Source organism: Pelophylax lessonae (assembly GCF_965119305.1).
Source record: "Pelophylax lessonae genome assembly, chromosome: 12".
In the NCBI taxonomy this organism is placed as follows: Eukaryota; Metazoa; Chordata; class Amphibia; order Anura; family Ranidae; genus Pelophylax; species Pelophylax lessonae.
The window spans coordinates 14,633,713-14,646,382 of NC_138779.1; the positions used below are offsets into that span (position 1 = coordinate 14,633,713).

A 12,670-nucleotide genomic window follows, 5' to 3' on the forward strand; every position below is an offset into this window, starting at 1 on the left:
GAAGGTCCACACCAAATGTGGGTGTGTTGCACACCCATTGCAGTGGGCCATGAAAACACTCGAGTAGGTCCACCCCAAATGGGGTTGTGTTGCACACCCATTGCAGTGGGCCATGAAAACACTCGAGTAGGTCCACCCCAAATGGGGTTGTGTTGCACACCTATTGCAGTGGGCCATGAAAACACTCGAGAAGGTCCACACCAAATGTGGGTGTGTTGCACACCCATTGCAGTGGGCCATGAAAACACTCGAGTAGGTCCACCCCAAATGGGGTTGTGTTGCACACCCATTGCAGTGGGCCATGAAAACACTCGAGTAGGTCCACCCCAAATGGGGTTGTGTTGCACACCCATTGCAGTGGGCCATGAAAACACTCGAGTAGGTCCACACCAAATGTGGGTGTGTTGCACACCCATTGCAGTGGGCCATGAAAACACTTGAGTAGGTCTACACCAAATGGGGAAGTGTACATACACATTGCAGTGGGCCATGAAAACACTCGAGTAGGTCCACCCAAAATGGGGAAGTGTGCACACCCATTGCAGTCCCCCCTCCCACTGTTCATTTAGCTGCAAACTGGCCCTTACACAAATATATCTTTAAAGGAAACGCAACCTTTAGTGAGAACATCACATAAACTCGTGAAAAAAAAATCAAATATATAAATATATAATATTATTAAAATAGAAACCATCCATATAATAAACTACAGGGGCGTAGTGTGCTTGGTTACCTCATATGAACCTGTTGGCCCTTTACCCTTCTGGTCAGTTCATTAAGTTAAGCAGAAATGAGAATTATCTCCTATCGTCTATGCAGCTCATTCAGGTTGTGGTTGTGCAAGTGCTGCCGTCGTCTGTTCAGGTTGATTGTATTGCGCTCGTGGTTGGCGTTGTCCAAGGGGGCGCCTTCAAAGCTGTACTGAGTGTGAGGCATAAACTGCCTGAATATGCTGACGCTGCCGTGCCAAAAAGTCGGCTGGGGGAGATGTCCCATGATGTTCCACTCTTTTGTTTTTGGGTCGTAGGCCTCAACCACGTCAGATAGCTCAAAGGTGTTGTCATATCCGCCAGACACGTACAGTTTCCCACCAAGTGCGGCCAGGCTCCCTCCAACGTGAACCTGCAGTAGTGACAACATCATCATTACTGTCCTAGGCAGAATAATATCTTTATATTTTTAAGCCTGACTTCAGATCAAATATACTTTTTTGGATTTGGTTAGCATGGGGAAGGCTGTTGGGTAGACTGTGGCAGAGTTTCTCCGCTTAGAGGACACATAAATGTGCTATAATAAGTCTGGTAGTAGATTTTCCCTAGCATAAGGACTAGATATGAGAACTAGGAACACACACAGGTGCACATTACAAGTTCTCTGCTGCAACAGTATTTACGTTCTCAAAATAAAGGCCATTGTTAGGACATGAAACGGTGCATTGTGGTGACAAAGTGGTTAAGATATATGCATACCTGCTTCATGGGAGGAATTTTGTTCCATTCGTTCTCCAGAGGACTGTAGACATCAACTTCTGCAGAATCGTCCCTGCAACATGAATACCGGATTATTAACGGTGTCGGCATATACATATAGATTTTTACATCTACAACTCATGGTACAATGGCCCAATCAGTAACTTGTAAATACAGTGCCTTCAAAAAGTATTCACACCCCTTGAAATTTTCCACATTTTATGTTGTGGCCATTCATGAATATGCACATTCATGTTACAGCCAAAAATGTAGATGTATTTTATTGGGATTTTATGGGATAGACCGACACAAAGTGGCACATAATTGTGAAGTGGAAGGAAAATGATAAATGGTTTTCAAAATTTTAGTGGAAATAAACATCTGAAAAGTGTGGTGTGCATTTGTATTCACCCCCTTTACTCTGATACCCCTAACTAAAATCTAGTGGAACCAATTGCCTTCAGAAGTCACCTAATTAGTAAATAGAGTCCACCTGTGTGTAATTTAATCTCAGTATAAATACAGCTGTTCTGTGAAGCCCTCAGAGGATTGTTAGAGAACCTTAGTGATCAAACAGCATCATGAAGGTCAAGGAACACACCAGACAAGTCATAGATAAAGTTGTGGAGAAGTTTAAAGCAGGGTTAGGTTATAAAAACAAATCTCCCAAGCTTTGAACATCTCATGGAGTGCTGTTCAATCCATCATAGGAAAATGGAAAGATTATGGCACAACTGCAACTCTACCAAGACATGGCCGTCCACCTAAAGTGACCGGCCGGGCAAGGAGATCATTAAGCATAAAAGCAGCCAAGAGGCCCATGGGAACTCTGGAGGAGATGCAGAGATCCACAGCTCAGGTGGGAGAATCTGTCCACAGGACAACTATTAGTCGTGCGCTCCACAAATCTGCACTTTATGGAAGAGTGACAAGAAAGCCATCGGTGGAAGAAAGCCATAAGAAGTCCTGTTTGCAGTTTGTGAGAAGCCATGTGGAGGACACAGCAAACATGTGGAAGAAGGTGCAAAGCTGGTAGAGACATCCCCAAAAAGACTTGCCGCTGTAATTGCAGGGAAAGGCGGTTATACAAAGTATTGAATCCGGGGGGTGAATACAAATGCAGCCACAGTTTTCAAATTTTTCTTACAAATAAATCTGTGAAACCCATTTATCATTTTCCTTCCACTTAACAATTATGTGCCACTTTGTGTCGGTCTATCACATAAAATCCCAATAAAATACAATTATGTTTTTGGTTGTTACATGACAAAATGTGGAAAATTTCAAGGGGTGTGAATACTTTTTCAAGGGATGACTTATTTAGTCTACTGCGCTTTCACTGTCCAGTCAGCTGGTTTGGGTTGGAGAGAGGGCATTGCTATAGTCCTTAAAGTGGGAGTAAATTCTATTCTAGTATGTATTCTTAATTCAAGAAGAGCCTTTCAACTGGTCTCAGCCTCCTCCAATTTTCTTTTTTTTTTTTTGCTGCTGCTGTGATCTGATTCTCTGTTAGAGAGTGGCTACATACATTCTCCATGGTCACAATGTATGTAGAAACAGCCACCCTGCCATGGTCCAACTGTATGTGTGAACATAGCCACCCTGCCTCGTTCTCACTGTATGTAGGAACATAGCCACCCTAACCTGGTCTCAATGTATGTAGGAACGCAGCCACCCTGCCCTGGTCTCCCTGTATGTAGGTACGTAGGCCCCCTGCCTTGGTCCACTGTATGTAGGAATGTAACCACCCTAACCAGGTCTCACTATGTAGGAACATAGCCAGCCTGCCTTGGTCCCACTGTATGTAAGAAAGAAGCCATCCTGCTGTGGTCCCACTGTATGTATGAACGTAGCCACCCTGCCCTGGTCTCCCTGTATGTAGGTACGTAGGCCCCCTGCTTTGGTCCACTGTATGTAGGAACATAGCCACCCTGCCTTGTTCTCACTGTATGTAGGAACATAGCCACCCTAACCAGGTCTCACTATGTAGGAACATAGCTGCCCTGCCCTGGTTCCACTGTATGTAGGAATGTAGCCATCCTGCCTTGGTCCCACTGTATGTAGGAACATAGCCACTCTGCCTTGGTCCCACTGTATGTAGGAACGTAGCCATCCTGCTGTAGTCTCACTATATGTAGGAATGTAGTCAACCTGCCTTGGTCCCACTGTATGTAGTAACGTAGCCACCTTGCCTTGGTCTCACTGTATGTAGGAACAAAGCCACCCGGCCTTGGTCCCATTGTATGTAGGAATGTAGTCAACCTGCCTTGGTCTCACTGTATGTAGGAATGTAGCCATCCTGCCTTGGTCCCACTGTATGTAGGAACATAGCCACTCTGCCTTGGTCCCACTGTATGTAGGAACGTAGCCATCCTGCTGTAGTCTCACTATATGTAGGAATGTAGTCAACCTGCCTTGGTCCCACTGTATGTAGTAACGTAGCCACCTTGCCTTGGTCTCACTGTATGTAGGAACAAAGCCACCCGGCCTTGGTCCCATTGTATGTAGGAATGTAGTCAACCTGCCTTGGTCTCACTGTATGTAGGAATGTAGCCATCCTGCCTTTGTCCTAGTGTATGTAGGAACATAGCCACCCCTGCCTTGGTCCCACCGTATGTAGGTACGTAGGCCCCCTGCCTTGGTCTCACTGTATGTAGAAACATAGCCACTCTGCCTTGGTCTCACTGTATGTAGAAACATAGCCACTCTGCCTTGTTCCCTCCTTATGTAGGTACGTAGGCCCCCTGCCTTGGTCTCACTGTATGTAGGAATGTAGCCACCTTGCCTTAGTCTCACTGTATATAGGAACATAGCCACCCTAACCAGGTCTCACTATGTAGGAACATAGCTGCCCTGCCCTCGTTTCACTGTATGTAGGTACGTAGCCATCCTGCCTTGGTCCCACCGTATGTAGAAACATAGCCACCCTGCCTTGGTCCCACCGTATGTAGGTACGTAGGCCCCCTGCCTTGGTCTCACTGTATGTAGGAATGTAGCCACCCTAATGTAGCCACCCTGCCTTGGTCCCACTGTATGTAAGAATGTAGCCACCTTGCCTTAGTCTCACTGTATGTAGGAACATAGCCACCCTAACCAGATCTCACTATGTAGGAACATAGCTGCCCTGTCCTGGTTCCACTGTATGTAGAATGTAGCCACCTTGCCTTGGTCTCACTGTATGTAGTCAACCTGCCCTGGTCTCACTGTATGTAGGAACATAGCCACTCTGCCTGAGACTTACATGACAAAATGTGGAAAATTTCAAGGGGTGTGAATACTTTTTCAAGAGATTACCTATTTAGTCTACTGTTGTTTCTCTGGCCAGTCAGCTGGTTTGGGTTGGAGAGAGGGCATTGCTATAGTCCTTAAAGTGGGAGTAAACACTGTTATCAAAAATTCTATTCTAGTATGTATTGTTAATTCAAGAAGGGCCTTTCATTTGCTCTCGGCCTCCTCCAATTTTCTTTTTTTTGTGCTGCTGCAATCTGATTTTATGTTAGAGGGTGGCTACGTTCGTTCTCCATGGTCCAACTGTATGTGTGAACATAGCTCCCTGCCTTGGTCCAACTGTATGTGTGAACATAGCCACCCTGCCTTGTTCTCACTGTATGTAGGAACGTAGCCACCCTAACCTGGTCTCAATGTATGTAGGAATGTAGCCGCCCTGCCCTGGTCCCACTGTATGTAAGAAAGAAGCCGTCCTGCTGTGGTCCCACTGTATGTAGGAACGTAGCCACCCTACCTTGGTCTCCCTGTATGTAGGAACGTAGCCACCCTGCCTTGGTCCCACTGTATGTAGGAACATAGCCACTCAGCCTTAATCCCACTATATTTGGGAACATAGCCATCCTGCCTTGTTCTCACTGTATATTAGGAACATAGCCACCCTAACCAGATCTCACTGTATGTAGGAACATAGCCACCCTAACCAGATCTCACTGTATGTATGAACATAGCCGCCCATCCCTGGTCCCACTGTATGTAGAAACGTAGCCACCCTGCCTTGGTCCCACTGTATGTAAGAAAGAAGCCGTCCTGCTGTGGTCCCACTGTATGTATGAACGTAGCCACCCTGCCTTGGCCTCCCTGTATGTAGGTACATAGGCCCCCTGCCTTGGTCCCACTGTACGTAGGAACCTAGGCCCCCTGCCTTGGTCCACTGTATGCAGGTACATAGGCCCTCTGCATTGGTCCCTCTGTATAAAGGAACATAGCCACCCTGCCTTGTTCTCACTGTATATAGGAACATAGCCACCCTAACCAGGTCTCACTGTATGTAAGAAAGAAGCTGTCCTGCTGTGGTCCCACTGTATGCAGGAACATAGCCGCCCTGCCCTGGTCCCACTGTATGTAAGAAAGAAGCCGTCCTGCTGTGGTCCCACTGTATGTAAGAAAGAAGCGGTCCTGCTGTGGTCCCACAGCATATATGAATGTAGCCACCCTGCCCTGGTCTCCCTGTATGTAGGTATGTAGGCTTGCTGCCTGGTCCCACTGTATGTAGGAACCTAAGCCCCCTGCCTTGGTCCACAGTATGTAGGTACGTAGGCCCTCTGCCTTGGTCCTTCTGTATGTAGAAACGTAGCCACCCTGCCTTGGTCCACCTGCATGTGGGAACATAGCCACCCTGCCTTGTTCTCACTGTATATAGGAACATAGCCACCCTAACCAGGTCTCACTATGTAGGAACATAGCTGCCCTTCCCTGGTTCCACTGTATGTAGTAAGGTAGCCACCCTGCCTTGGTCCCACTGTATGTAGGAACGTAGCCATCCTGCTGTAGTCTCACTGTATGTAGGAATGTAGTCAAGCTGCCCTAGTCCCACTGTATGTAGTAACTTAGCCACCTTGCCTTGGTCTCACTGTATGTAGGAACATAGCCACTCTGCCTTAGTCCCTCTGTATGTAGGAATGTAGTCAACCTGCCTTGGTCTCACTGTATGTAGGAACGTAGCCACCCTGCCTTGGTCCCACTGGATGTAGAAATGTAGCCACTCTGCCTGAAAAAAGAGAGGTTTGGGAGCTCACAAAAGACATTAGAGGAGGCAGCAAAATATAGTAAGAAAAAATTTTACTGAAAAACATATTGAAGGCCAGGAAGTAGTGGATGTGTATGGATTATTTTTTGGAGAATAAAGATATTGTTTAGTGTCACTTATAACTGTTAATGGTGTCAACCACCTGGCTGTGCTGTGCAGCAGAGCTGTGTAAACCTCAGCGCTGGATGGACAAAAGCACAGATCAGTATGATAATTAAAACTGCTGCTATACACAGTATGCATTTCATCTGTGTAATAACTGTCCGCCTGGATTTCTATCTCAAATTAATGATCTACAGGACAGCAGTGCCGGATTAAATATTTTTAAGCACCCAAGGAACCTGATCGGGTTTTATTCTAGGAGACGCGTGTGTGGCGGGAACAGGTGAGCGGAATTAGCTGTAACTGGCAGAGGGGCTCTTCAGCTGTCGTCTTAAGAATAGCCAGCCATGGTGACTATAACACAATGACATTTACTCCAACCTCCCCACAGAGAAGACACGTGGGATTTGTCCCAGCAAGACACGAATGCCTGGCAGGCCGTATACGGAGCCTCGCAGCCTCCATGTATGTTTATATTCTGGGTGTATGAGGGAACGCTCTGTTCTTGGTTGGGTAGACGGAGATGCCAAGACGAGGTTGTTTAGCTTCCTACAGTTTCTGATATTTATAGCACGAAAACAGTAAGAAGGACTTTCGGTCGTAGGTGAAAAAGGCGGAGCTTGTTAGAAGTGTAACAGAAAAAGAATGTGGCGTTGGAACGGCTTTGCTTCCTTGAAGTGTAACTTTAGCCAACAGCTCCGTCTTCCAAAATAGAAAAACTGAAGTTCCTGCCAAGGACACAGTCACCCAACATAGACTCGGCAGCCTAAAGCTGCTTCTAAACACCAAGCCGATCGTAGACATTAGAGAACGGTTGGGAGGTAAATGCACAGTCTGTTCCACAAGGTCTTTTTGGTTGGGTTATAAGCAGGTAGAAATGCTGGCTGGTGAGACAACTGCTGCCCCAGCCGGGATGAAAACAGTTAACCTATTTCCTACACTTTTCTTGAGCCCTGCCTTTTAACCTGTGTTGATAATAAAATGGGTGAGGGCTTTGCCCAGTCACACAGTCTGCATGGGAGAGAAGACACAGACAGAACAGCATGTAATCTCCAGCCACATAACAGAGCTGCTGCAGCTACTAGAGAGAGCCTCATCTGCCTCTAGGAACCTTCCACATATATGGGGATTGCTGGGACCTGCAGTCCTCCCTGAAGAAGACCAGCTCTAGAGATCTGCCACTGTGGACTCTGCTGTGTATGGACTCTTAACTTTGCAGGCCACAAGTCTGAGTTAGGAGACCACTGCCTTAAACGAATCCCTAAATGCAGCCTGGGAGCCAGATGCTGCCCTTTGCTTGCCTTTTTCCCGCCCTTAGGGTACTTTTCCTCCCACTGATACAAAACACTATTCCTTCCACTGGCACCACCAATGGAGTACATTTCCTGGAGGTGACAACAACGGGGCACTCCTTCTTCCCTTGACACATACAATGGGGCACTATTCCTCAAACTGACACCAAGACAGGGATCTATTCCATCCACTGGTACAAACAATAGTGCACTATATCTCCCACTGACACCAAAGATGGGGCACTATTCCTCCCACTGACACAAATGATGGGGCACTATTCCTCCCACTGATACCAATAATGGGGCACTATTCCTCCCACTGACACCAATGATGGGGTACTATTCCTCCCACTGACACCAATGATGGAGCACTATTCCTCCCACTGACACCAATGATGGAGCACTATTCCTCCCACTGACACCAATGATGGAGCACTATTCCTCCCACTGACACCAATGATGGGGCACTATTCCTCCCACTGACACAAATGATGGGGCACTATTCCTCCCACTGATACCAATAATGGGGCACTATTCCTCCCACTGACACCAATGATGGGGTACTATTCCTCCCACTGACACCAATGATGGAGCACTATTCCTCCCACTGACACCAATGATGGGGCACTATTCCTCCCACTGACACCAATGATGCTGCCCTATTCCCCCCCACCCCGATACGGATGATGGTGCACTACCCCCCCCCCCTCTCCACACTGACACCAATGATGGGGCACTATTCCTCCCACTGACACCAATAATGGGGCACTATTCCTCCCACTGACACCAATGATGGGGCACTATTCCTCCCACTGATACCAATGATGGAGCACTATTCCTCCCCCTGCTACCAATGATGCTGCACTATCCCCCCCCCACCCCTATACGGATGATGGGGCACTATTCCCCCCCTCCACACTGACACCAATGATGGGGCACTATTCCTCCACTGACACAGATGATGGGGGGCACTATTTCTTTCTCCCACTGACACCGATGATGGGGGGCACTATTTCTTTCGCCCACTGACACCAATAATGAGGGGACTCTTCCTCCCAAGGATACCAATGATGGGGCACTATTCTTCCCACTGACACCAATGATGAGGGCACTATTCCTCCCACTGACACCAATGATGAGGGCACTATTCTTCCCACTAAAAATAAAGACTGGGCATTATTCCTCTCACTGGCATCTAAGATGGGGCACTATTCCTCCCCTAAATACCAAAGATGCATAGTTTACTCCCAGTAAAGCCAGGACAATTTCTACTCCCAATGGCCACAGTCCAGCCCCCTAAAATCTGAAGGACAGTTAACTGGCCCCCTTGTAAAGTTTGGAGACCTCTGGTTTAAGGAAAAGTCTGTGCATTTTGTTTTGGAACTGTTATGCTTAGAGTTTTCAGTAAAGCTTTTGAAACTTTGTAATGCCTGGTCTGAAGTTACTCAAAGGGGCCCATGGTGATAATGGCATATGGAAGAACAGGACCTGTAATGAACACATGCGAGTGAAGTGATGACATGCCATTGCCAGGGGTAACAAGTACAAGAGAAGGAAGATATGACAGCCAGACACCAGGAGAGCGGTACCGGCAGGGGTGACAGATCTCATGCCAAGTGAAGGAAGTGATCGGTGCCCCAGCAAACGGGACTGGACTCATATGGCTGAGACCCTAGGGACCTAGCTGCATGGTACGGAAGAGAAAAGAGTTAATTATGCGCGCACATGGCATCCGCGCTGGTGCCCGACTGGAAACTATTCTGTCACTGGGAAATAGGTGGCAGAGTGAAACTAGACTGGTGGAGCGGGACACTGCTCTGTGGTCACATCCTGAGCATGTGTAAGTATCCTTGGACCAGGAGGCCACCTGTATGACAGCTTCAGGTTATGATACAGAGACTCCAGGGTGTATGGCTTGCTTCTAGGTCTGGGCGCCACCAATAATGTTAGGGTCACATGAACGTAGCCCCGTCTGATACTGAAGAGTCCGGAGGAAGGAGAAGAGTCAGAGTAATCCCCACAAACAACTTTCCCCTCCTAAGCAGGGTTGCTGCTGTTTTTGGCAGTGGAGGAAGGTGCAGAACCGAGGAGAACATGAGCAACTGGGGCAGGTTTCAACACATTTGAACGTTTTGTTTCATTGGAACTTCTATTTGGGGATGTTGGGTGCTGTCCTATAGACCTCGATTTATCACCCAATCAAAACAATTGGGACCGCTGTGCCCCAAACTTCACCAAATGATTTGAACCAGAGCACAAAGCAAGGTCCATAAAGACATGAATGAGTGAGTTTGGGGTGGAGGAACCTGACTGGCCTGCACCTCAACCCGATATAACATCTTTGGGATGAATTAGAGCAGAGGCTGCAAGCCAGGTCTTCTCGTCCACACTAGTGCCTGACCTCACAAATGCACTTCTGGAAGAATGGTCAAACATTCCCATAGACACTCCTAAACCTTGTGGACAGCCTTCCCAGAAGAGTTGAAGCTGCTATAGCTGCAAAAGGTGGGCTAACTCATAAATTGAATCCATGGGCCCTGCAAGGGCTCTTGTTGTTACTCATGGCCTGCGAGTGATCCTGGGTGAGCCCTGTGCTTTGGACGGACTCCATGGATTGAGTAATGGGTTCATCTGGCGCAAACAGGAGGCACCGCCCACAAATTGAATGAATGTTCCTAAAAACATTTATAACAAAATTCTACAAGTGTTTGGTTAGCTTTGGGAGAACTGACATTCAGTTGGAGGAAGCCTGCCAGAGCAAGGAAAAGGGAAGGATTACGCCATATCCCTTTACTCCCCCTTGACATAACAAGCATTTACCCTTTGCAGTATTGGGGGGGGGGGCACTGCAGGGGTAAATATTTTCTGCCTTGAGTTTGGCTTTGATCAAGTCAGTTTTGTAGCTACATGGTAACAAGGTGACTTCTGCACAAAATAAAGGAACGGCAGTAACCAGGGAGGACAGAGGCAGACTCGCCTCGTGTTTATAGATGATAGGAAGCAGACCTGTGTCAGGAGCCAGACTGAAGTCAAGAAGTGAAATATCTGGTCCGCTATTAATTAGAACATTAAAGCCTTCATTGAATGAAGCAGACAACAACGTGCTAAGTGCCGGAACCCACAGCCAAGGCTGGGCAATGGCCAGGAATATGTTCTAAGACTTAACCGGTCATGCAAAAACCACTAATAATACTCCAACATGCCTGCTTAGACTTTTGCCTGTTAAGGGACTTATTTGCTTTACCTTGCAATCCCATATTGTACCTTCAAAGCAATGGTGTTCCAACAACGCATCGTGGGGTGCTAGAACTTCCAAGTTAGAGTTTAAATGGAAGATTGCCTGCTGAGAACTTCCAGGTCCTACTGAAAAAGATTTACCTAAAACTTGTGGAGACACCACTCAGAGTCTTGTGTTAGTTGGACATGTTTTGGTGTAACAGGTTCACTTTAACTTACATAATGACCGCTAGATTTGACTAGAGAGATTGAGAAGTCTGCATTAGTTTGTCTACCACTCAACTACATCAACCCTCCAGCTTCTCTCCACTCTAGTGCAATGATGTCCAATAACATGTAGCCACCATATTTCTCCTTGCAAGCGGAACTGAGCCATGCATTCTAACATTATGGTGAACTTGGTTCTTGCTTTGCTACCCATCATCACTGCTGTGAGCAGGTGCTTACAACTGCTGTTGCTATGTTAGATAGATATTCCATTCTGCTCAGGTAGGTAGGGGTTAAGCTAGGTTCTGCTGTTTCCCAGTCTTTTCTGGGCTTGGCCCTCCACCCAGTGCTGCTTATAAAAAGGGGGAAGGCTCTGCACAGGGGGCTTTTTGTCATGGCCACATAGGAAGGAGACGTAGGAGGCTCACTCCAAAGCATGCAACTGTTATATGTAACTGCTACCTGCAAAGCACCCTCTAGGGGGGTCCACCAGGCCCAGGACTCTCTTCCACCTTTGTGGACTAATATCTGGGGAAGGTATGCAATGGGCTGCTTGTGTGTCATTAGTTAGGAATAGACTGTTGATGCACTGTTGGACTGTAATGGCGAGAGTGTGCTCAGTAAAGTTTTTGTTAACTGTTAAACCTTGGTCTGAAGTTACTGTAAAAGGGGGCATGGCGGTAAATGGCATATCTAGAAGAACAGGGCCTGTAAGCACATACGGGGGTGAAGAGGAAGGAACAGAGGACCATCATGAAGGATTATCTCAGCAAAGGAGTTGGCGGCAAGTGCAAAGTTGCAAAGAATAAACATGGACTGGTGGGAATGTAATAGCAGCCAGACAGCAGAGAGTGGTGCTAGGCATGGGTGACAGCTCTTCCAGTAGGGAGGGGGACAGTGCTCTGATTCTCTCCCTAGCAGTTGGTGCCGCAAAAGCAATCGGGACCAAACCCACGGTACAGGGATCCCATGGAACTAGCCACAGGGACAGGAACGTATGCGGTTAATTAAGGGCAGGCATGAGGTTCACGCTTAGTGCACAGTGGGACCCCATTCTGTCACTGGGAGTGAGGTGGCACAGAAATGATGGACTGGTGGAGTGGGGTACAAGCTCATCGGTGTCCCCTCTCTAAATGTTAAATTCTGGAAGGCAAGGTGTGCAGCAACATGGGATGGAGTGTTTTCACAGGAGGAAGTTGCATGTTGTTACACAGCTGCACACGGTGTATGGCTCACTTCTAAGGCGGTATTCCACCTTAATGTTGAATCTACATGACTAAGGCCCCACCTGGTTCCAGGCATTAGTGAGCGCATACACAAGAAAAGGT

General features: G+C 47.3%; 1 protein-coding gene across 1 annotated transcript in view; it reads right to left on the reverse strand.

The window, feature by feature from the left end:
* Positions 1 to 530: 530 nt before the first annotated feature.
* Positions 531 to 12,670, reverse strand: part of KLHL21 (kelch like family member 21) — an 81,135-nt gene continuing 68,995 nt past the window's right edge. The window contains exons 4-5 of the mRNA XM_082273315.1: positions 1,470 to 1,542; positions 531 to 1,122 (exon numbers count right to left, since the gene is read on the reverse strand). Of these exons, the coding sequence (XP_082129441.1) occupies positions 805 to 1,122; positions 1,470 to 1,542 (391 nt within the window). The 3' untranslated portion in view covers positions 531 to 804. The remainder of the gene's footprint in view (positions 1,123 to 1,469; positions 1,543 to 12,670) is intronic.